The sequence below is a fragment of the Phyllobates terribilis genome, unplaced genomic scaffold (assembly GCF_046119375.1).
Source record: "Phyllobates terribilis strain yellow unplaced genomic scaffold, ASM4611937v1 Scaffold_1__5_contigs__length_1240528914, whole genome shotgun sequence".
NCBI classification, from domain to species: Eukaryota; Metazoa; Chordata; class Amphibia; order Anura; family Dendrobatidae; genus Phyllobates; species Phyllobates terribilis.
In genome coordinates, this window is record NW_027362761.1 from 775,862,555 (window position 1) to 775,889,398 (window position 26,844).

Below are 26,844 nucleotides of genomic sequence, written 5' to 3' on the forward strand. Positions count from 1 at the left end.
AAGCTCTTCTCCTAAAATCTCTTGCTATCATTTTGACTACTCTGTGGGAAAATAATGTCTTACTACAGACTATGGCCCCAATTCATCATTGTAATTTTTCCAATTTTCTGGAGTAATTGGCTCTTTTTTAGTGACTTTAGTATGTGCGCCTTTTAGGCCACATATACAGTATTTTACATCAGTATTTGTAAGCCAAAACCAGGAGTGGGTGATAATACAGAAGTGGTGACGAGTTTCTATTATACTTTTTCTCTGATTGTTCCTCTCCTGGTTTTGGCTTACAAATAAGGAGCTAAAAAACTCACCAAATACTGAACGTGTGAACGTGGTTTAAGTTGTCTTTCCTAAAGTATTTATGATCTATCCAAGACAAGTCTTAATCCAGATGTTTCAGACAAGATTCAGGAAATAAAACTTGCCAAATGTTGCACTTTTTGGTGGAATCTTCCTCCAGTCCTTGCCTGGAGAAAGGAGTCTGGCGAAATTTTAAATTTGGTGCATTTTTAAACAAACATGAAACTTTTTAAAAGATTTGTTACTTTTGGCACTGAAAAGTCCCAAAAACGATTAAAGAAAAAAAATGAAGAGCATTTTTGATTGTGTGCCACAATTATAAACCATGCGGCACCATGTTGAAGAAATTGGTGCAAAAAAGGTCAACGGATAGAGCAAGACAAAAAAAAGAAGAAAAGTGACTCAAGAAACAATGAATCGGACCCATTGGGTATGACTAGCGTTATTTTGGCTGCTATAATCACAATGGTGCAGAATATAGAATGCTGTATATGGGATATTGATACATTTAAACTATTCAGGTTTGCATTTTTTTCACCCGTTCGTTGGTCCCATCGGAGCTTACATCTGAACCTCCTACCCCCCCGAAAAACAGGATTCGGGCGTATGCGCCAATGGGGCCATAGACTATAATGGTGCTGACAGAGAACGTGTGGTCTGTTGTGCATCATTTTCAGGCATGTATGCCTTCTGGAGATGTACACCCAGACATAGTCTACTACGTCTGAGTGTCTACCTTCAATAGGCGTACACGCCCAAAAACGATGCACAACAGAGCACACATTCGTTCTGCCGGCACCACATTAGTCTATGGGCGAGTCGGCACATACGCCCAAATTCCGTTTTGCCTCTACAAACTGCCTCCACATAGTTGGAAGCATACAATTATCTGAAATGACTGAATTCTGCCAGTGTCGGAGCCACCATTTCAATGCTGCATGTTTGATGTCACCATGCCAGAACCCAACAGATTTCAAGTCGAAAGATACAGCGGATCCTGCAATGTTTTGTGGCTGCTGATCAAGCTACAAAGCAAATGTGAACACAGCCTGCGTTCCTGTGCAGTCAGAAAAGAAGCATTAAACCTATAAATGAATAATGAAAGAAAACATGACCACACGGTTCATCAGCCGGCAGGATTTTCTGCATGATCCTGAACAGTCAAACTTGTAGGACACGTTAATCTCCTGCTCATCAATTCCATTTGTGACCAGTAAACTGATGAAAAGGCAGGGACCGACAATTGTAAATGCTGTTGTTCTCCAATTAATGCTGTTGTTCTACAATTAATGCTGTGACTCAAGGTCAGTTCTCAACTTTTTATGGAGATTAATTCTATTTATAGTGTAAAAATGGTGTCAACATCCATTTGAAGAACAAAAATGAGAACTGGGTGGTCAGAAATGTAAATTAATTTATTTCTGGAGTTCAATAAATTGTGCCAGCACAATAAAGTACAAATATGGAACAGTGAACAAGTTTACATGCCATTACAAAGTGGGGCAAACTGCAGAAACACAATTTAGCATTTCTACCAAATCTTAGATTAGTAAAAATTAGGGTTTATATGTGGTTATTTGATGCTGACAAAATATGAAAAATAAAATATACCAGCACATAAAAATGCAGCACGGCATTCTGTACAACACAACCTAGCAACATTTATCTAACTGGTTCAATCACCAGATTTTACAATGCAAAGGTCATACCTTATTATATAGATTTTAGACCTGATGAGACTGAAGTATACCTTTGAAAATTTTTGTCAGAATGGTAGAATAATTCCTACTGACATTTCCTGCCAGATAAGATAAGCTAGACTCATTCAATGCCCACTTTAATATCAGCCATGAAAATTTTCAAAAAAGGATTTCATTGCCATTGAGACATGGAGGCTCAATGTAAGTAAATCAAATACATCAGGTCTAAGAGGCCTATTTAACAGCGTATGCAGATGATATTAGAAAATATGGTGACAGATGATCTTTACGGAAGTTTGCCAAAAATGTTATGTGAACTTAAAGAAGCCCTCCCATCAAAGTTTTTATCCTCTTATATAATATGATGACTGCAATATATTATCACTGTGCACTTACAATTGCTCATTTAGCCCTTCTACCCAGTTAATTCTTCTCTCTTCCATTAGGTCTATGACATCACGTGATTAAAAACGGCCTAGATGAATCCTTCTAAGCTCTATGTAGAAACAGGAGGTCATTTTTTTCTACACAAGTCATGAGCCACTGCAAAATTGGGGGGGGGGGGGATTCATTTAATAGGTGGAGAAGATAGTGCAGATAGTGACCTGGGCACAAATAAAGAAGTTGGCGGTGGGGTTAGAACAGTCAATATAGTAAGAAGGAATAGAGGTACAGAGAGATACATAAAATGCATGTACACTAATGCCAGAAGCCTCACCAACAAAATGGAGGAATTAGAATTAATTTTGTTGGAAAATAATTATGACATGGTAGGGATGTCTGAGACGTGGCTGGACGAGAACCATGACTGGGCAGTTAATTTACAGGGCTATAGTCTGTTCAGAAATGACCGTACAAACAAGCGAGGGGGGGGTGTGCTTATATGTAAAATCATCCTTAAAATCCGTCTGGCGGGAGGATATATGTGAATCTAATGAAAATGTAGAGTCCCTGTGGGTGGAGATAAGGGGAGGGGGAAAAAATAATAAACTAAACTACTGATAGGGTTTTGTTATAAGTCTCCAAAAATAATGGAAGCAGCGGAAAATAGCCTCATAAAGCAAATAGATGAAGCAGCGACTCAAGGAGAAGTCATTATTATGGGAACTTTAACTACCCTGAAATACATTGGGGAGCAGAAACCTGTAGTTCCAGCAAAGGTAATAGGTTTTTGACAACTATGAGAGACAATTACCTTTCACAACTGGTTCAGGACCCAACAAGAAGGGGGGCACTGCTAGACCTAATATTAACCAATAGGCCAGACCGCATATCAAATATACGAGTTGGGGGTCACTTGGGTAATAGTGATCACAAACTAATACGTTTTCATGTATCCTTTAATAGGATGTGTAGTAGATGGGTTACAAGGACACTAAACTTCAGGACGGCAAATTTGAGAGATTATCTTAGTGCAATAAACTGGGATGATATCCTGAGACAAAGCTACACAAAGCAAATGGGAGACATTTATTAGCATCCTGAATAGGACCTGTGCACAATATATACCCTATGGGAATAAACATGCTAGAAATAGGAGGAAACCACTATGGCTAAATAGAGCTGTAAGGGGCGCAATAAGTGACAAAAATAAAGCATTTAGAGAACTAAAGCAAGTAGGTAGTGATGAGGCATTAAATAAATATAGAAAATTAAATAAGACAAAAGGGCAACAAGTGCTAAGCATCTCTGGGAACTCCTTCAAGATTGTTGAAAGACCATTTCCGGTGACTACCTCTTGAAGCTCATCAAGAGAATGCCAAGAGTGTGCAAAGCAGTCATCAAAGCAAAAGGTGGCTACTTTGAAGAACCTAGAATATAAGACATATTTTCAGTTGTTTCACACTTTTTTGTATATATAATTCCACATGGGTTAATTCATAGTTTTGATGCCTTCAATGTGAATGTACAATTTTCATAGTCATGAAAATACAGAAAAATCTTTAAATGAGAAGGTGTGTCCAAACTTTTGGTCTGTACTGTACATAAATAGTAAAAAACTAAAAAATGATAGTGTTGGCCCCTTAAAAATAGTCTAGGTGAAATGGTGGATGAAGATGAGGAAAAAGCCAATATGCTAAATGATTTTTTTTTCAACAGTATTTACACAAGAAAATGGCATGACAGAAAACATGATTAGTGATGATAAAAATTCTCCATTAAATGTCACTTGCTTAACCCAGCAGGAAGTACGGCGGCATCTAAAAATCACTAAAGTTGACAAATCCCCGGGCCTGGAAGGGATACACCCGCGAGTACTGCAGGAATTAAGTAAAGTCATAGATAGACCATTATTTTTAATCTTTAAAGATTCCATAATAACAGGGTCTGTACCACAGGACTGGTGTATAACAAATGTGGTGCCAATATTCAAAAAGGGGACAAAAACTGAACTTGGAAATTATAGGCCAGTAAGCTTAACCTCTACTGTGGGTAAAATCCTGGAGGGTTTCCTAAGAGATGCTGTACTAGAGTATCTGAAGGAAAATAACCTCATGACCCAATATCAACATGGGTTTACGAGGGACCGTTCCTGTCAAACTAATCTGATCAGCTTTTATGAGGAGGTAAGTTCCGGACTGGACCAAGGAAATGCAGTGGATGTTGTGTATATGGACTTTTCAAAAGCTTTTGATACGGTTCCACACAAAAGGTTGATACATAAAATGAGAACAATGGGGAAAATATATGTATGTGGGTTAAGAATTGGCTCAGTGATAGGAAACAAAGGGTGGTTATTAATGGAACACACTCAGACTGGGTCTCAGTTAACAGTGGGGTACCACAGGGGTCAGTATTGGGCCCCTTTCTTTTTAACATATTTATTAATGACCTTGTAGGGGGCATACAGAGTAGTATTTCAATATTTGCAGATGACACTAAACTCTGCAGGGTAATCAATACAGAGGAGGACAATTTTATATTACAGGAGGATCTATGTAAACTAGAAGCTTGGGCTGATAAATGGCAAATGAGCTTTAATGGGGATAAATGTAAGGTAATGCACTTGGGCAGAGGAAATAAAATGTATAATTATATGCTTAATTGTAAAACACAGGGCAAAACTGTAAATGAAAAAGACCTGGGTGTATTGGTGGACGACAAGCTTACGTTTGGTGGCCAGTGGCCAGTGTCAGGCAGCTGCTGCAAAGGCAAATAAAATAATGGGATACATTAAAAGAGGCATAGATGCTCACGAGGAGAACATAATTTTACCTCTATACAAGTCATTAGTGCGACCACACTTAGAATACTGTGTACAGTTCTGGTCTCCGGTGTATAAGAAAGACATAGCTGAACTAGAGCGGGTGCAGAGAAGAGCGACCAAGGTTATTAGAGGACTGGGGGGTCTGCAATATCAAGACAGGTTATTACACTTGGGGTTATTTACTGTGGAAAAAAGAAGGCTTAGGGGTGATCTCATTACTATGTACAAGTATATAAGGGACAGTACAAAGACCTTTCCACTGATCTTTTTACTCTGAGGCCTGAGACGGGGACAAGGGGGCATCTTCTACGTCTGGAGGAAAGAAGGTTTAATCAATCACAGATGCGGATTCTTTACTGTAAGAGCAGTGAGACTATGGAACGCTCTGCCGCAGGATGTTGTAATGAGTGATTCACTACTAAAATTTAAGAAGGGCATGGATGCCTTTCTTGAAAAGTATAATATTACAGGTTATAAATACTAGATTCCTTGATAGGGCGTTGATCCAGGGAACTAGTCTTATTGCCGTATGGAGTCAGGAAGGAATTTTTTTTCCCCAATGTGGAGCTTAGTGTTTGCCATATGTTTTTTTTTGTCTTCCTCTGGATCAACATGTTAGGCTATGGGTTGAACTAGATGGACTTAGTCTTCCTTCAACCTTAAAAACTATGTTACTATGTAAAAGTCTATGGCAGGGGAAGTAGGGAACAGCTGTGTCAGGAGTTGAAGAGGGGAATGATAAATACAGGGACAGGATACTTCCTGTTTCTACACAGAGCAGAGAAAACATAAGAATTAGTTGGGTAGAAACCAGTCGTCATGAGTGGGCAGAGGTTCCGATCACTGCCATAGCTTCTGCCCCCTCCCTGAAATGAAGAGTCATCAGTGTTATCCATTTCAGGGGCGGGGATGCGTCGGTTTTTAATTCCGACATATGCTCAGTAGATTCTTATCACTGTGCAATATGCATTGGTTCTGATCAGAAGTAATGAGCCGGCAGAGCGACCTGTCAGTGCACGTTTTAAGAAGAAAATCCGGAATGACGGAAAAGCACAGACCGGTGCTGCAAGTGAGTTCTAATCAGAGCCAAAATAGTAAAAAAGAAATAAAGCAGTTAGAGTCGAAAAGGAACGATAGGGACTTTTTAATTAAAGTACCGTATATTAGAAAAGAGATTAGATTATGATATTAAATAGACATTTGGGATTAAAATGAATTTTACTTTCGGACCACCCCTTTAAGTTTGGTATTTGCTGTCACAATGCTGCTTTATTTTAACTTTTGGCTTATACCTTATAAAACCTTTAAAAGAAAAAAAAAAATGTTTTACATGTCATGCATACACCCCCTCATACTGCTAAGGAAACTAATAAAATGGTTTCACTTAGTGGAAACCAGGTCCACGAAGGGTCTATCTTCTTCTGAAGCAATGATGTCACTGTCACAGGAACATGTGACTTCTGCAACCAATCCTGTAAATCCATAGATTAGCTGCAGCAGTCACATGTCCCTGTGACAAGATGTCATCATTGCAGCAGTAAGCCGAGAAAATCATGTCATCAGAACTAGGAACGCAAGCGGCAGGGAATTAGTCAGCTGAGTATTCTAGCTATACTGTACGTTTTCTAAAACCACACTCTCAGCAGTGTATCAAATATTTCAACTCTTTAAATTTTATTCAACCCTTTGCTACTGATTGCAAAATTATTACTTTTGTCAACATGTTCAATCAGCCTGAGAAGAAATATCATCGCTGACAACCCTTACTAACCTTTGGGCAATATTTTACCTTCTGTTGTAAAACATAACATTTTAGGTTTCAGTTGAAAATCCTCTTCAAACAATTTTGCTGGCATCTGCCAACCACCTAACATGCATGAATAACGCTCAAATTAAGGTTCTTGGAAGACGATGGCATCATAGGTACCTGGCAGTCAGATACACTCCACCTGCATTTGCTGCCAGAGTAAAGGAAAAACAAAGCTCTCCCTTTATAAACCGGTACCACCGCAACATTAACTTTTTTTTAATTCTCTACAAGCCCCTGCTGCCCCACATACCTTTATAAAACAAACAAAAAAGTCTGAAAAATTGTCCCACATGGAAAGGTAATGAGCAACAATCGGTCTGATGGGTGTTTCCAGACCATGCTTGGTATCCCCCCAGTCGCTGAACGACGTGGATGTCATCACCTATGTCATGCACACATCCTCTGAAATGTGAGAAGCTCCAAATACTAACTGAACCAAATAAGCTATACAGTGCAGCACTTTATACCTTCCAAAAATGCTGTATACAGACAGTGCGGCACATCAAACCTCCACAGAAGAACCAAACACCACAGAGAAGTACATAGACCCTTCCTAAAAGTGCCAAATAAACACCACAGATCAGCAAAATATATCTTCTTAAAAGCTCTAAACAGAGCAAAATTTATTGCGGGAAGCACCAAACATCACATTGTAACACAAAATATCTACCCAGAAGCACTAAAATATCACATTGCAGCATAAAATGCCTCCTAACAAGAACCAAATCCCACAATGCAGTGACAATTACCCAAGAAGCAACAAATACCATAGTACAACATACCTCCACAAAAGCATCACACACATACCTCAGTGCAGTATAAAACCCTACCCAGAATTGCCAAATACCAAGTTGTAGAACTAAATGCCTCCCCATAAGCCCATAACACCTACAATGCAGCACCATGTGCATCAGCATTATCCCTCTTCCCAACCATTCCCCATCAGCAGCAGTGTCATCCTCTCCATTACCATCCCAGCTCCTCTGGCAGCAGCATTATCCCGCTTTCTACCCCTCCTTCTCTAGCAACAGCATTGGTCCGCTTTGTACCCTTCAGCAACATTATTACCCTTTCATTGCAACCTACCCCACTGAAAGCAGCAGCGTCACCCTTCACACCCCTTCCTCACTAAAGGCTGCATTGTTCATCTTCCCATCTGTTCTACAATGGTGGCAAAAATACCACCCCTCCCCGAAAGTACTGCTCTCTTTACCCCCGTTCCCACACCTGCGGCGGCACTGGCCCCCTTCCCCACACCCTGCGGCGGCACTGGCCCCCTTTCCCACACCCTGCGGCGGCACTGGCCCCCTTCCCACACCCTGCGGCGGCACTGGCCCCCTTCCCACACCCTGCGGCGGCACTGGCCCCTTTCCCACACCTGCGGCAGCTCTGGCCCCTTTCCCACACCTGGGGCAGCTCTGGCCCCTTTCCCACACCTGGGGCAGCTCTGGCCCCTTTCCCACACCTTGCGGCAGCTCTGGCCCCTTTCCCACACCCTGCGGCAGCTCTGGTCCCTTTCCCACACCTGCGGCAGCTCTGGCCCCCTTCCCACACTGCAGTGTTTTGGGGACATTTCTATACTAGTCTTCGTATGTTAGTTATACTTTCTCACAGTCATCTGTCCCTTACATAAATAATACAATGATGGTCGGAAACCTTTTGCCGGAGCCTAGGCTTTCCATTTTAATCAATATTCATTAGAACATTGCATTTCTTTTTTGTTAACATCCTAGACTTTATTTACTGCATCTCTAAGGACGTGACCTGTTAATAAGAAGATTTACCTTATTCAAGATGAAAAATTTAATCAACATAAAAAGACCACCAGACATCAGACCGGAGAGCAGTGGTGAAATGAACCAAGAGGCAACTGCAATGAAGAAATAAAAGCAGCGAGATTAGAAGAGGATTTTTACCAAATACATGAGGCACATGATATAAACACACCTTGGAAAATAAAATCCCTAAAAGCATCCGCCAGATATTCTCAGGGGTAAAAGACATTCACACAAGGGCGATATGGTTAGTTAGATGCACACTTGCATTATAATGAATAAGCGTATGCAGCACACACCGCACTGCGTGCTTTACTAATAATTGTACCATTAATTGAAAAATGAATCATTGTGGAATATCTGCAAAAGAAATATGTTTATAGTGTTAATGAGTACAGGCTCCACGGGACATTGGTCTTGCTATGATCACAGCATTTAAAAAGAATCTCTCACCAGCTTTTACTACTGCATATGAGGGAAGCAAAGTATAGAGACAGAGACCCTGATTCCAGTGAAATCTCTCTTACTGGGCTGCGTATTGTACTTTTTTATACAGTCACAGTTTTATCTGATGCAGATCTAGCTGTTCTCTGAATACTGAGCTCTGTATAACCAAGCCCACACCACTGATTGGCTGCTTTGTTAATGCAATCAATCAATAGTGGGGGTGGGGTTATACCAAGCCCATGAATATTGAGGACTGCAGGGTAGAAGGTTTACTAGCTCTCTAATGATAATCTCCTGCTGATAAAACTACAATAAGCATCGTGGGAATCGGGGTCTCAGTCTCTACACTATGATGACCTCAGATTAGGTGGCAAAAACCTGGACACTAATTCCCTTTAAACATCTATCTTATAAACCAATGTACAATCTTGAACATATATAATGCTTAGCCATTCCCACTGTCAAAGACTTGCAATGAAAGCCCTTTTTCAAAGAAATTTTCCCAGTTATCTGAAGTTGTCCAGACACACTCCTGTCTGACTCCACAGCACGCTGGCAGTTGCAGTGGCACGAGTCCGACTTCCAACACTCATTGATCAGAATGGGACCTGTGTAAGATACTCGCTGGTCATCGCTCAGTTGCCTTAGTTTCTCAACTGTCCAGTGTGAAATCCTCTCTCACAACCAATGGAAGATGGAGCAAGAAAGGATGCCTGGGCGAGCCCTTTAAGTTAACGAAACCTGAATTGGTTCTATGTAAATCATTTTACAACATTTTAAAAAGTTTAACAATTTTCAGATATCCTGTACACTTCAAATTCTTACCACTTTCAGGATACTAGTTTGAGGACAGTGCCTAGTAGCAATGCTGTTTACATACTAAGGGCGGGTGCAGACGACCGTATATTCGATCCAAGTGTGATCTGACAAAACATGGGATCGCATTCAGACCAATGTTATTCTATGGGACCGTGCACATGTCCAATTTTTTACTCGGACAGTCTATTTGAGGAAAACAGAAAATTGCGGTCTGCCCGAGTTTCATCCGATTATCGGATCGCACTTGGCCATACAAGTCAATAGATCCATTGAAATCATTGAACTGCACTCGGATGACATCCATGGATTTGAAAATCGGATCACACTATGCTTACACCCTGATCAGAGTTTGATTAGAATGTGATTTGCATAGCTGACCCGATTTTCTTGGATCAGAGAATTAACGCTCATCTACACCTGAATTGAGGCTGAAAACATGAACACAGCCAATCCTGTTGGCAACTAAGAAGTAGGTACAACTGTAGACGATCTGGGCAATGCTCTGCAAGCTAAACACATAAGCAGAATCCACATAAATCGCTGGTATTTATTTTACTTACTGATATAGTGCCATCATATTCCACTGCGCTATACTGACATCAACAGATAGTTTACTGTATAAGCCTGGAGTTTTTGTTTTCTTTAGCTCACAGAGCATTGTATGGCCAAAACCTCTATATCTATATTTCAGCTGAGCAAAGGACTAGGTATAGCTTGCTACCACTGAATGTGAAGAAGAATGTTCTCATTCACTGACAGTTAACAAATACCCTATACATAGCAAAGAACAGAAACAAAAGATATTAGATAGTTGTAGAACTTCCCATTGTTTCTGCGATCAGTGACTACAGCATACCTTTTTTTTGTCAAATGAAAGCCTGAGTTGGTCTAAACTACACCTCATCTCAGGCTCAGATAGCTGTTCTGTCTTGCCCCTAATGTGTCGGTAGTATAAAAAAATAACTAAAATCAAACCTATATATAATCATCGTAAATTGACCTAATGGTTAAATCAGTTGAACTTGTAATTCTCAATGTCCACTGAAGCTTTATTTAGATTCATACTTCCTGTCCTTTTAGGAAGTGTAAAGCAGTTTCCCTATAAATGGCAGGATTATAATAGACAGGTAACACCCCTATACACAGTTGATAACATAGGATCCACCATGATCACAGCTGACCGTGCTCCCAGCTCCCTTCACAATAATTTTTGTATATGTTCATTAGACACTTCAAAACTACAGTTGGGGTCTATTCATTGTGGCTAATGTACATGTGTTTTCAGAAACAGGAAGTTACAGTCTAAAAAAGCCCCAGTGGCCAATATGAAAGGTGCAAGATTTCTAACACTTATTTTAATACCCATTATGATGTCTTTTTTTTTTAAAAAAAAGCCTACATTTTTCCAAAAATATATTTAACATAAAAGCTCGATTTAAGCAATAAATCATTTTTTGATGATAGCTTCCCTTTAAAATACTACATTTAGTAATAGGCACAATCCAGTTATGACAACCCATATAACAAGTCACAAAGTGGGTGACATGCCAAAATCAATCAAGCATGGGTCATGAAGGGGTTACTAGCCTTGTGTTCTTCACATGTGGTTAACCCTACAAAGTCACATGTGTATGACAGGGATCTGGACTAAAAACGGTTACTGAGAGCGAAGTAACACACAAAATCAGGTGTCACAAACCATAGGCTCATGCAAAAATCATTCATTTTATCAAAAATGGAATATTCTTCTGCCAAATCTCAAATTCCAAGGGAATGGATTCCAAGATAGTTTGGAACCTTAATAAACTCATCAAATAGGAAATCAACGTTTACAGCTGAACAGTTGATAGGAATAAAGCATGTAATACAATCCTCCTTTAACAGCACTGAAATACTTCAAAGTTTTCATTGCATTTTAGAGGAAAGCTAGAGAAACCAGAGAACGTAAAAACGGTTGTATTTTTTTTAGACCAATTAACATTTAGAATGGGACATGAAAAGAGACTGAACTTTTACTGGCGGTCCCACAATTAAATTAAACATAAAGGACAGGAAGAATTAATGAGGAACATGTTCACTATTAGACAAGAAACAAGGAAATGCTGAATACATAAAGGTCTTTTTTTCTGCCAGCATTCTGCAAAACAGAAACACCACAAATTATGTTTTGATACAAATTACTTCTAATGGAACTCACTAGTGACTAATAGCACAAAACAGACATAAGTAAAGGGTGCAAATAAAAAACTGAAAATGCAGTGCAATAAAATAAGCAGCCCATAGATGACATCCATTTTTTTTTCTTTCATATGTATAGAGAAACTTCGGCTACTCTCCTTTAGTTTTAGGGTATGTGCCAGCAACGTTTTTCCTGTAGCGTACTCTTTGTCGTCCATTTTTTTATTTTTTTTAAAAAAATACAAGCCACCTTTTTATTTTAGTTGCTTAATGGCTTTTGAAACCTGAAGCGGTTAAAAGAAGTTACAAAAGACATAACATAAGCACAGCAAATTGTTTGACATTGCCTTTTATATACAGCATGTGCATTCTTTTTTACTTTTTTTGTGCACTTTTTCCAGTTGGGTTCCAGGCGGAATCCGCCTGAAAATGATGCCATGTGCACATACTGTTAGGCTATAAAGAAGCCTGAAACCTTTATAAACTTTTGTGATTTTTTTTTCTTAGTGGAATTGTTAAACATGTATTTCTTTATATGTTTTAAAGTATAATAAAATTAAGAAAAAGAATAACGGAGCAAAGTGCCATAGTAAGCACCATACTCTGAGCATGGCATGTTTTAGTAAGAACACCACCAGCTACCAAATGACTACCTCTTGAAGCTCATCAAGAGAATGCCAAGAGTGTTCAAAGCAGTCATCAAAGCAAAAGGTGGCTACTTTGAAGAACCTAGAATATAAGACATATTTTCAGTTGTTTCACACTTTTTTGTTAAGTATATAATTCCACATGGGTTAATTCATAGTTTTGATGCCTTCAGTGTGAATGTACAATTTTCATAGTCATGAAAATACAGAAAAATCTTTAAATGAGAAGGTGTGTCCAAACTTTTGGTCTGTACTGTAGGTTTACTGTTTTCAATATTGTTTGCATTCTTTTGGTTTCCAAAGATGGGAAGAGGTTTAAAAGTAGCGACCGGACCATTCCTCAGGCGGCAAAAACGACCTAAAAGACGACGCTTCATAAAAAACACTGCCGGCTTTTTCCTGAAAAGTCTTTCTGCAGCGAAGCTCGGCGGGTACGCCGGCATTTAAAAGCTGTTGTGTGCACATGCACCTATAGTGAGAACACACAACCTTTCTGTGATAGGTTGATTTGCTGATACACACAAACTATTGATGCCAATTCAGATCCACATAATGTCTTTACTACATCACTACAGCAAAAAAAAAGTTGTAGAAATAAAAAAAAAAAAGTGTTGCCACTGAACTGCAAAAGCAAACAAGCAGAAGACATGAAACCTGTAATTTAGGTTACTTTTAAAGTGGATCTGTCAGCATATTTCACATTACAAAAATACATAATTGAATAGATCTCTCGGCTCCGATAGACTTACTTCGAGAACCCATCCCAGAATGCCTGTAGAATCCTTTTTGAATGATTAGTACTGGAGGGGAGATATGTTTCACTGAGCCAATTTGCTTCAGTGATGTGAAACCTAAAAGTCTGCTCCAGCACACTATGTGTCTAGGGGTTAATCGGCCATTTTTAATGGGCTAAGATTTTATGTGAACAGCTGTAGAGCGGGTGGGAGGCTGTTCACCATATCTCCACCTCAGGGTGTGGCCTGGGCTATAAATAGCTGGCCTTTTGAATCAGTGTTCAGTAGGGCTGAAGAGAGGAACTCCAGCGCTTTGTGTCCTGACAAGAAAAGCTGAACTGTTTGTTTGCTAAACTCTGAAAGGTGGATCCCAGCTACCATAAGAACTGTTGCTTTGTGCGACCACTTGCTTTGTTTTCGCGTTTTTTGCCCAAAGGGCAGTGTTTATTTTTACTTCACCACAGTTTATGCTGCCTGTATAATAAACCTGACAAGAATTTAAAGAGACAGTGTTCCCGTGTCTACCTCCGTGTGCGGTCGAGTGGGTCGATCTACCACAGGTCTAAGAAATTTATTTACGAATATATCTAGTTTGCATTGAGAAATCTGGTGACAGATCCGCTTTAATTAGTCGAGTACTCCAAAAGAAACATGCACATCATCTTGAACAGTATTTAAAAGACCTAACATTATTTCTTACCTGTAATTTGAGAAATATGTAGTTTTGTGTTTTTAAAGGGGAACAATATAAAACATTGGCCCCCTTCCATTACATGTTTTGAAAGAAAAAAAAAAAAAAAAAAGTCTACTATATTTTGACCAGATATTTCTAGAAACGTTTTCCACATACCCTCACTCATAAAAGGAAATGTCAATTACCAATCTTGACAAGCTGCATCCACTGTACACTGTGTGAACCAATAGCAACAAGAGAGAAGCCAATGGTTGCTCCCACTATACAATGCGTCCCGGAGATTGGAAGCTTCAGGAACGATGCAATCAACTGCCACACAGCCGAACCTGCCAAGAGAACGATACTGTTAGATGTGTGCATACAGGGTAGGTTTAAGATCACAAAAATGACAAATATCACAGCTTTCATTAAATATAACCGCTATTGTCAGATCATTCTTTCTTGACCCAATCTGATTTCTGCTCCTCAACCTCTACAGAAACTGCTCTAACTTAAAGTCTCTAAGATCTACTAACAGCTAAATCTAATGGTTACGGCTTTCTTCTGATTGTCCTAGATCTCGTTGCTTCATTGAACATCCTAGACCACCAACTCTTCCTCACTATACATGGCTCTACCTTGGTTCTCCTCCTACCTCTCAGACTGTTCCTCCAGTGGACCTTTGGCTGGCTCTACTTCTACATTTTCCCTTACTGTTGTGATTCCTCAGGGTTCAGTCCTAGGAGCCCATTAGTGTAATTAACAGCGTGCACATTATCTCTTATGAATTGCTTTTGCCCTTACAAAGTAGTCCTAGCTAATTAGCATATGCGCCCGTTCAGGCGAGTGTATGAAAGATTGCCGATATTCATTCACATGGTCATGTGTGTTTTAGGTTTCCTTTGTGACAGCCATATTTACGTATCAATATTTTAAAAAGTTCGTTATGTTAATACTGGCAAAGTATCCATAAAAATCGTATGTAATATGGATGATCTGTACGGGATCCATTTTTTGTTTTTTTGTGCACCCATAGTCTTGCATGCGAGTTGAGGCAGTTTCATCTGAGTGAAGTAAGAGAACAGTGCATGCTGCAATCCATGTGAAGAACGGTCATCTGAACAGCCCTATTGGAGGACACTGGTCAGTGTACTATCCAACTTTCAGGGCATGTGCACACTGAGCTTTTTACCTCAGTATTTGTAAGCCATAACCAGGAGTGGGTGATAAATACAGAAGTGGTGACGAGTTTCTATTATACTTATCCTCTGACTGTTCCACTCATGGTTTTGGCTTATAAATACTGATGTGACCTAATGATTAAAGTTTGGAAGACTTTAACGTCATAAGTTCCCTTTATGAGTGCAACGAAACCCCCATTACGTCATCCTTCAGAATATCAGGCGTATAACAAATGAGAAGTAGGAGACTGTGGATAACTACAGCCATAGCTCAATGTTCAGGCTCCGTGTTGAGCCAAGCTTTAAAGTTATTGGTGCTTAGCAACTACTTTCACTGATACACAATCACTCCTTTGTAGTTTCTTAAAGAATCACTTCTCCCATCAAAGTTTTTATCCTCTTATTATATTGCAGTCACCATTTTATATCGCACTTTGTACTTACAATTGCTTATTTTGACTTTCTACCTAGCTAATTATCCTCTTTTCTCTGCACCATGTAGAAATGGGAAGTCTATTGTCCCTGCATTTATCATTCCCCTCTTCATCTCCTGACCCAGCTGCTCCCTCCTCCCCCGGCCAGGGACTTTTGCAATGGCTAATGACTCATAGAAGGAAAATTGACCTCTACATAGAGGTTAGAATGATTTAGATAGTCGGTTTTTAAGCCAGGGCTGTGGAGTATTATGCCAAACCTCCGACTACAACTCCTTAATTTCCATGACACAGACTCCAACTCCCTCATACATGGCTCATGTTTAAGTGATAAATTTACTGTAGCACAGATTCATCTCAGCTAAAAATCTAGACCCTTAGATGAGGAAAAGGACATTTCATAATTTGTTATGAAAACATTCCCCACAAACTGCATTGAACTACTGTACCAATTTATTACATATTTTAGGAGTTGGAGTTGGTCCATTTTATACCGACTCCACCAAAATGGGTTCCGACTCAAACTCCACAGCCCTGTTTTAAGAACATGATGCCATAGACCTTATAGAAAAGAGAATTATCTGTGTAGAAGGGCAAAATGAGCAATTTTAACTACACAGTGCTATATGATAGATATAAATATCTATATATACAGTGATGTGAAAAAGTGTTTGCCCCCTTCCTGATTTCTTATTCTTTCGCATGTTTGTCACACTTAAATGTTTCAGATCACAAAACAAATTTAAATATTAGACAAAGATAACACAAGTAAACACAAAATGCAGTTTTTAAATGAAGGTCTTTTTTGTGAAGGGAAAAAGAAATCCAAACCTGCAGGACCCTGTGTGAAAAAGTGATTGCCGCCTAAACCGAATAACTGGTTGGGCCACCCTTAGCAGCAACAACTGCAATCAAGCGTTAGCGATAACTGGCACCGAGTCTTTTACAATGCTCTGGAAGAATTTTGGCCCTCTTATCTTTGCAGAATTGTTGTAATTCAGTCACATTGAAGGGTTTCCAAGCATGAACGGCCACAGCATCTCAATCGGATTAAGGTCAGGACTTTGGACTAGGCCACTCCAAAGTCTTAATTTTGTTTTGCTTAAGCCATTCAGAGGTGGACTTGCTGGTGTGTTTTGAATCATTGTCCTGCATTTTGTGTTTACTTGTGTTATCTTTGCCTAATATTTAAATCTGTTTTGTGATCTGAAACATCTGAATGTGACAAACATGCAAAAGAATAAGAAATCAGGAAGGGGGCAAATACTTTTTCAAACCACTGTATATCTATATATGTAACAATTTTCACTGGAAAATAAGGGAAAATGATTGACTGGCTTCTGTGATTTGTTTGAAAAAACCATGCTGTATATGTGAATGGGGGGTACTTCCTCCAGTACATTCCTAGATTTCAGATGAATAAGACAGTCAAAGAAATTTCAGCAACAAATTGCCAAAAAATAACATAGGTAATTTTATTAAAAGTATTTAAGATTTTTTGCAGTTTTTCATGTAACTGTGGACCAAAATCTTAACATTTTCCAGTTTTTCACAGCAGATGACAAGATTTCCCTAATCTGTTTCAACAGATTCCTGTGCCCCATTTTTCTACCAGCAGCCTCTAAAAAAGACAGTGCAACATTCCTCAGCTTTTTACGTATGTTTTTCTCTGAAACGCCGCAGTGTTTCAGAGTGAAACATGCCTGGTAGAAAGCATTCAGCCAGTGTCTAATACATGCTGCCCATCAGCTGTCTAGTTCTCTTTAATGGATGACACATTAACATCCATTATGGTCTGTTTCCCATTAACTTCAATGGAAAAAATAAAACACATTCAGTTATTTTTTTGGGTGGGGCAGACACACAAAGAAAAAAAAGTTGTGCACACTACGTTTTTTGATCCAGCTAAAAAAATTGTCAAACAAAACACATTTTAGGACATTTCCATCCCTATTCAAATGAATGGATCCAGTACTGGATTATTTGATTTCCGTTTTTATGGTCCAAAAAAGGAAAATAACTACCGCACATTAACAGTTTTTGAAGACAGAAGGTGAAGTCAAGTCTGCAGTATACACTACTATATGGCTGACGGCCAAAAGATGCTTTGGTCGTTTGGCTGACAGCCATCTTGGACGACTCCCTTAAGCCCTAGTACAGCCGAGCACTCCTGTGTTCTCTATGAGAAAGCTGTCGGCCCACTTATCCCCAGGCGAATGCGGTCAGCATTTCGAAAGCGGACATGCCGGATTGCTAGTTTCCCTAACGATCATTCGGCCCCCCCCATACACAATAGCCCTGTTGATGTCGGTGGGCTCAGCTGACGTTATTCTAATGTGTGTGGAGGGATTAAGAAGACTTTACTATAAAGTGTCTAAGAAAATTAAAATCTGTAATCTGCTAAAAAAAAATTAAAGTAGAAAAATAAAACATCAAAAAGAAAAGATTTTAGTAGAGTAAAACCCAGACATCCTTTAAAACATTTATCCCTCCACACATTTTTCACCTTTAGGTTCATTTAACTTAGCAGCACGTCTCCTGAAAGCTGTCGGCCAAAACTCCCACTCAGTTTTTTTTTCTGTAAAATTTTCCACACTGACAGCTTTCTGTGTTTTTTAGTACATTCAATTGTAACTAATAGATTTCTACTTTAAGCTCCATACTTTCAAACACTAAGGAAGGCTAGACTTTGAAGCGGAGGCAAACATGATGGAAAACAGTATAGGCCAACTTTAAAACAAAAAAGTAAACCCTAGGCAAACAAATGTAAAAACTTTTAACAGGCTCACATTTTTTTCAGAAGGTTATGGAAATAAAGAAAAATGTATATGTTCTTAATACAATCACTTTCATCAGTCATATTTCCATTATACGTAATGCTAGCAGCTGGGACGTGACTGACAATTTGTTTACAGAATTTCATTTGTATTTTTTTTTTTAAACTAGGTGAGGTTTACAGAGGTTGAGAAAATAAATGGTTGCTTTCCTCTAAGTGTTATACCTGCCAATGGGTTGTGTCTGGTGTTGAAGTTTGGTACTATTGAAATAAAAGTGTTCTCTGAAGGAGGGTAGGGAGCACTATTTTAGTTGTTATAAAGGTAATGTACTATGAAATTGCATATATTGTACAAGAAACTCCTATCACAGTTACGGATGATGATTACACAGCTCCTGTCACACTCTTATAGTGACGAGAATAACAATGCACCCTCCTTAACAGTATAATTATATTCTATTAAATTACTGAGGATAATGTAAAAGGGGAGAACAATTAAGCAGTTACCACAGTATGAAGAGATCATGCTGACTCCAGATGCCCATGTGATACTGGACAGATGCATCATGGGACTGATAGAGCATAGAGGAATAAAATGCTAGATGAAATCTGGGGATTAAAAGGGTATATCCGGGACTTTGTGAAAACTAAAAATGTGCCTAAGCACTAAAAGGCAGGTAGTTTCTACCTACCTGCCTGTTGTGCCCAACGCCGTTCATCGCCGGCACAGACCGTTCCTGCTGGGGATTCAGCTGCCTGTACTGACGTCACGTCGACAGAGTAGCTGCTTATTTTCTGCCCTGCTCTGTCGACGGAGTGTGGCTTCCGATGTCATTCTGAATGATAGTCGACTCCCTCAGTTAGGTAGTGGGAATCCGGCTGTCAATCAGAATGACATTGAAATCCCGCCCCGTCAATAGAGAGGAGCGGAAAAGAAAACGCCGCTCTGTCGAAGTGACGTTCGCACAGGCAGCTGAATCCCCAGCAGGCACAGGCAGCTGAATCCCCAGCAGGAACAGTCTGTGACCACTCTGTGGTGGTGATGAATGCCACTGGGCGCAACAGGCAGGTAGGTAGCAACTACCTGCCTGTTTGTGAAAAACCAAAAAATGTGCCTAAGCACCAAGTCCCGATATACCCTTTAAGAAGTAGGCTGATGTGCAGCTCAAAGGAGCCTGAAATGCAGGGAAGTGCTTTATGTATGCAAGAAGTACAGAATGTGACAATCAGGCGAGTAGTGCAGAGATGAGAGAAACTGAATTACCGGTAAGTCTAATTCTGTTTTTTCAAAGACTCTCCACGACAGCATCAACAGGAGGTTGCCTCCCCATCCTAATTAAGGACAGGAAACAAGAGGTTAAATAGCCCTCCCCTTCCCTTCATCCTCAGTGTTTTCCAAGGACCACACAGTATGAATGCTTGAATTATTTATTAACATCAAGGAATTTTAAATGAACAAAGTTTCATAGGGGGGAAATTACCCGTGCTGTCGTGGAGGGTCTTAGAAATCGAATTACCGGTAATTCTAATTCTATTTTCTCTAATCCCCTCCATGACACACCAACAGGAGTAATACCAAAGAATATCGTTAGGGAGGGACTATAGCCTGCAGAACTTTTCTGCCAAAGGCTAAATCTTTTAGAGCCATCAAATCTAATCTGTAATGCTTGGTAAAGTTATGGACCGAGGACCAGGTGGCAGCTTTGCAGATCAGCTTGATGGAAGCGCTGGCCCTTTCAGCCCATGAGGCTGACATGGCTCTGGTGGAATGAGCTTTTAGCGACATCGGAGAAGGCAGGTCTTGATATTTATATGCCTCTGTGATTGCTTTTTTGATCCATTTAGCTAAAGAACTCTTGGAGGCTTTCTTCCCTTTGTTTGGTCCCAGTACTGTACAAAAAGGTTTTGATCTTTTCTCCAAGGCTCCGTCTGTTGTAGGTAGTAAAGGATGATTCTTCGGACATCAAGAGAATGGAACTCAGATTCTCTGTTGTCTTTTGGATTCTGACAAAACGCTGGGAGAATTATCTCCTGGGACATGTGAAAATGAGAAGATACCTTTGGAAGAAAAGAAGGGTCTAGGCGGATGATTATTTTGTCATCCAGGATTCTCAGATAAGGATCCCTGATGGAAAGGGCCTGGATCTCACCGACTCTTCTTGCTGTTGTGATGGCTACTAATAGAGCTGCCTGCCGAGATAATTTGTCCATCTGAGTTTGAGACATACGTTCGAAGGACGGGATAGTTAGACCCTTTAGGACTATATTCAGGTCCCAGGTTGGAACCATGATGGGCCTTCTTGGACATATTCTAGAGACTGCTGTCATGATCCTCTTTATCCACCAGTGGTCAGCCAGGTTTTGGTCAAAGAATGAGCTTAGAGCAGAGACCTGGACTTTCAGGGTGATGGGTTTTAGTCCTCTAGATAGACCATCCTGTAAAAAGTCCAATATCCTGGCAATATTAGGATGAAAGGGATCGATGGGAGTAGATCCATACCATGTGGAGAAGGTCTTTCATATTTTTAAATAAATGGCATTAGTGACCTGCTTCCTGCTTTTTTGTAGGGCGTCTATTACAACATCTGAGACACCTTTGGCCTTCAGGATTAAGGCCTCAGAAGTCAGGCTACCAAGCATAAGCTGTGGGGGAGCTGGATGAAATATTGGACCTTGACGGAGTAGATCGCGGTCCGGAGGCAGGATAAGAGGGCTCCCTGGGTTTAGGACATTCAGAGCCCCAAACCAACTTCTCTTTGGCCATAGAGGGGCGATCAAAATGGTCCTGACCCTGTCCATTCTGATTTTTTGTAAGGTTCTCGGTAGCAATGGAATTGGAGGGAATGCGTAGGCCAACCTGAAGCTCCATGGGTGAGAGACCGCATCTATCCTTGAATGGGTCTGTCTGGGGTCTATGGAGAAATATTGATTCACCTTTGTATTCTGTCGACATCTGGGTGCCCCCATTTCCTGGTTATTAGCTGAAACATCTTTGAACTGAGGCTCTATTCTCCCGGATTTATTTGGGTCCTGCTTAGGAAGTCTGCCTGAAAATTGTCGGCTCCTCCCAGATGAAGGGCTGATAAAGACAGGAGATGATGTTCTGCCCAGAAGAAAATTCTTGATGAGACTTCTTGTAGGCTTCTGAACCTTGTACTGCGCTGATGACGAAGATGGGCCACCGTTGTCATGTTGTCGGAATAAATCATGACGTGAGTTCCCTGGAGAATAGGACCTGCTGCCTTCAGGGCCTCCTCTACCGCTCTCAGTTCTCTGAAATTTGAGGACTGGTCGTCCATCTCTTTGGGCCAGATGCCCTGGAAGATCTACCGGGATATGACTGCTCCCCAACCTCTTTTGCTGGCGTCTGTTAGAGAAAAGTTTGGGTGCTGAATCCACGAAATAACCTTGGTCAAATTTCCCGGGTTAAGCCACCAGTTGAGGGATACTTTCGCATGCTGGGGAAGAGATTTTTGAGTTGAGCATCTCTGGAGATTTGTCCCAGTGAGAGAGGACAAAGTGCTGAAGGATTCTTGTGTGAGCCTGGGCCCAGGGGACTGCCTGGATGCATGCTGTCATTGATCCTAGAACCGACGAGGCGAACCGTATGGATACAGTCTTTTGGTTCTTTAGTATCTGGACGCTTGATCTCACATTTAATTGTTTGGATGTTGGTGGCAAGGACCATTGATCTTGAGAATCTAAGAGGATTCCTAAGAAGACCTTTTATGTTGATGGGGTAAGGTTTGATTTTTCCCAATTTATGATCCAGCCCAAGGATCCCAGGGTCTGTAAGACTGATTGAAGATGCTCTTTGAGGACGGGAGTAGAAGGAGCCGTGATGAGGAAGTCGTCTAGGTAAGGAAAGATGCAGATATTTTTTCCCCTGATGTATGCGACTACTTCTGCCATAATTTTTGTAAAGATCCGGGGTGCTGAGGATATGCCAAAGGGAAGGACTCTGAACTGGAAGTGGCATACCGTCTGATTTAGTGAGACCGCAAACCTCAGATATCGCTGGTAATCTGGGTGAATGGGCACATGGTAATATGCGTCTTTTAGGTCTACGGTAGCCATGACAAAGTTCTTTCCGATCAGTGGGACCGTGGTTTTTACTGACTCCATTTTGAATCTTTGGTAAAAAATAAATTCATTTAGCTGCTTCAGGTTGATGATAACCCAATGGGATCCTTTTTTTTTCCCCTTTATTTTCTTTTTTAGGAATAATCTTGAGTAATGCCCCTTGCCCTGTTCTGCTTCTGCCACGGGAACAATTACTGCTGAAGATAGCATCAGCTGAAGCTCTGATGTTGGAACCTTCTGGAGTTTTGCTGATGGGAGAGATGTTACTTCCAGTCTCTGAGGAGGAAAATTCTATTTTTATTCCTGACCTGACCCAGTCTAGGATCTTGCGGTTTGATGTTATTCTGCGCCATTGCTTGAAGAATCCTAAGATTCTGCCTCCCACCTCTCTGCCGTCATTGCCTGTCAGAACGTTGGGATTGAAAAATGCTTCTACCTCTTCCTTCTTTGGGGTAGCTCCAGCGACCAGATTTACCCTTTCCTCTGTATGAGGGATTTTGTGTCTGAGTAGGACAAAATGGCCTCTTTTTAGGCGTTTTTGGTTCTGGTAGAGATTTCTTTTAATCGGATACTTTCTCCAATAAATCGTCCAGTGCCAGACCAAAGACGTATTCCCCCTTGAAGGGTATGGAGCATAATTTGGTTTTAGATAGGAGGTCACCGCTCCACATCTTTAACCACAGTGCCCTTCTTACAGTATTGGAGAGAAACAAAGTTCTTGCTGCAATCCAGATGGATTAAGCGGAGGCGTCCACCAGGAATCCTGCTGTCTTTTGTAAGAGGGGCAGGGAAGCCAGAAGATCTTCTCTCGAGGTGCCACCCTGGATATGATCCTCTAACTGATGTAACCAGTGGAACAGGGTTCTTGTGACGCAGGTGGAAGAGACGTTCGTCCTCAGGGCGGCAGCTGACGTCTCCCATGACTTCCTAAGTAGACTATCCATCTTGCGGTCAAGTGGATCCTTAAGCTGAGAAGAGTCTTCAAAGGGTAAGGTAGTTTTCTGGATGTCGACTTTAGGTATCTCTGTCCAGCATTTAGAGACGTCCTCATCTAAGGGAAAGCGATCCTTTAGGTCAGATGTAATGTTCAGCTTCCTTTCTGAAAATTCCCATTCATCCAGAAATAAATTCTGGACGTTGTCATGAATAGGGAACACCATTTTCTTCCTTGATCTCAATCCCCCAAACATCTAGTCCTGGACCGTGCAAGATGTTTTCTCCTCTTCTACTCCCATTGTGTTTCTGACAGCAAGTAGAAGTTCTTCAACGTCATCCGAGGAGAAGAAAAACTTCCTATCATCCTGATCAGTATTACGTCCTGGAGTGACTTCACCTTCCTCTAACCATTCCTCAAAGGCTGAATTTTCTGCCTCGGAGTCTGAGGTATCTTCTGGGGCATACTTCCTCTTCCTGGATACTGAGAGACCCCCAGAAAAGGATTGTGAAAAGGTGGCCAAGGACGATTGGATCTCCTGGCGTACCATTCCTCTGACTTCATCCATTAAGGAGGGTTGCTCTTCACGGATGATTTTTTCCGTACACAACTGACAGAGCCTTTTTTTGTGGGTGGATGGGAGCTTCTTACTACAAATGGCACATTTGCGACTTGTAGGTTTTTATTTTGGTTTTGGTGCAGGATCTTTGTCTGGCTACGGGAGGCCCCCAGCCATCTCACCTTACTATCCATCGTTGCCAAAGCACTGGAGGATGGTGCGGTCATGCCGGGAAGCGGGAGCAGCAGCGTGGAGGAAGACCCGGGGTGATCATTCCATGGCTGCCCGGCTAAGGTATGCGAGTTGAGGAAACTGCTTGCCAGCCACAGCCCCCCAAGAAGGAAACCTCTTCATCCTATTAGGGACAGGAAAACACTGAGGATGGAGGGAAGGGGAGGGTTATTTAACCTATTGTGTTTCCTGTCCCTAATTAGGATGGGGAGGCAACCTATTGTTGGTGCTGTCGTGGAGGGGATTAGAGAAAACTACATTTTTCTAATGGATTGCATTATTAGTAGAGTTAATCTGAAATGCCACATACATCTAGTGGACAGGTGTGGTTCTGTTTTTGGAACTGTAGGCAATCAAGTTAAAGCATTAGTTTTAGAGAAAACATACTTTGAAAAGCTGGCCGGGGACTAAGTGTCTTAGCTGATTAGTTGAAGGATGGTCCCTGGTGGCTTCTCCCTGTGATGATCCCTTTATTTGACAAGACTCTTCCTACCGTTTCAGAGTAAAACACAAATGGCTGGAAAAGTACTACCAGATTTAAATTCATTCTGCCCTTGGTTTGGGTTGCATTATCAGATGATAGGTTTCCTTTAACATGTAAAGGGTAGATTTCCCCCGATAGCATGTGTACATAGTGGAATGAGTAAGCTTCCTGAGAGACACATGATGACATGTGATAAAAGAAGGCATTAGAAAATCCATTAAAAAGGGAAGCTGTCAAGAAATGTATTCTGCCCAAGCCTGTCTGCACAGTTGCAACCAGGTATATTATCTAAATCGCTACAGCATTTCAGAGAAAATATACTTTAATGATCTGGCTGGGGCCATAGTCTGAGACAAGACTAGTCCGGCAGAGTCTTTTTCTGAGAATAATACACCTGGTTACGGCCATGCAATCAAGCTCTAATTCACACTGCTTGTGATAAGTCCCCTTTTACAGAGAACCTACCAAAAATGTATACAAGAATCATTCAGTATATATTTAAAAAAAAAAAAAAATTTTAAAAATGGATATACAAATGCTGAACTTTACATGCGAAAATTTTGCCTACTGAGAATTCTACTTCATTTTGCAGTGCTTTTATGGAGATCAAGTGGATTAAGATCACCATCCCTGTCCCTAGCAATGTCACACTTCTAGCTTCCTACCATTCCAGCACCGCATCCCCAACACTTCTGTTTATATTGGCTGCAGATATAATGTGGTATAAAGATTGTGTCTGCAGCAAATCACTGTCTTCAGCAGCCTCAGACCACCATTGGATGCGGACTTCATGTGGGGTACCACGATTGTGGCGCCAACAGCCAGTGTAAACAGTCGCTTGAAGGACGAGGCCATCTTACCCAAGCTGCTGTTATCAGCATTTATAATATGTATAACAATTGGGCCTACGCAATAGTTTGGAATAGACTGAACATAAGTTTTCTAAGTGGGTAAAGGATTAGTGGAAAGGAAACATGATAAACAACTGCCCGGCAGATTTATATAGTTTACGTCACAAATTGATGATAATTTAGTACAATTAGATGCAGGCTCATGTGTGGTATAGGTTTGTGGAGCTAAAACAGCTCAAAGATTCGCCAATTTTATTAGAAGACAGACACTTCCAAATAAATTTGGGGCACATTACTTCAGTGGCCTTTGTAAAGACTGGTGTTTCATACTCCAGCGTTGAACAAATTCCCCCTACTGACTTGTATGGGAGAGCTTTCTACGCATGCTCTGTCTAGAAGTCATTGTATAGGGATGAGAGAGAGGTTAGCTGTGACCATGAACTATGGGGAACAATCTAATTCTGTGATCAGAATGACAGCAGGATAAATAGGGGTGATTCATTAAAGTGAGAAATTTGGCGTAAATACCTTATGCGGCAACATTTTTGTTCAACTCAACCAAAAATATACAACTCCTGCCGTTGATGCGCCAGTCCCGGCCATATGGGCAAGGCATGGGTGTGATCACACTCGGCCATCAAATTCTTCATACGTTACACCACCAAAGAGGTGTAACCTACTCCAGAAGTGTACGCCAGCCCCCGGCAAAGGTGCGAACATGTCTGATTCTTTAAATGAAGAACACCGCTTAATGAATTGGGTCAGTGTTCTCCAGCAAGTGCTTCATTAAGACTGGTGTGTGCTACGCCAGTCTTAATGAATCACCCCCATAGTTTCAGCCTATCAAAAGGCTTAGTGGCCAGAGTAAAAATTGCAAGGTTTCAGAATTTTTTTTTCCTCCCGTTGACATGGAAAACAAAAATCCTAAAAAGGAAGATATTTAACACAATAAACAAACTTGATTTTTTCCCACGCTGAGAAGAAAAGTCTGCAGTTTCTAGGTGACTGCAGACTGTGGAATCGTGG

The 26,844-nt window shown here is 40.8% G+C and overlaps 1 protein-coding gene across 5 annotated transcripts in view; it reads right to left on the reverse strand.

The window, feature by feature from the left end:
- The window catches only part of SLC20A2 (solute carrier family 20 member 2), a 141,340-nt gene that overhangs the window by 15,786 nt on the left and 98,710 nt on the right, over positions 1–26,844 (reverse strand). For all 5 annotated transcript variants that reach the window (XM_073636993.1, XM_073636995.1, XM_073636994.1 and 2 more), the window contains exons 3-4: positions 14,492–14,632; positions 8,797–8,882 (exon numbers count right to left, since the gene is read on the reverse strand). In XM_073636993.1, the coding sequence (XP_073493094.1) occupies positions 8,797–8,882; positions 14,492–14,632 (227 nt within the window). The remainder of the gene's footprint in view (positions 1–8,796; positions 8,883–14,491; positions 14,633–26,844) is intronic.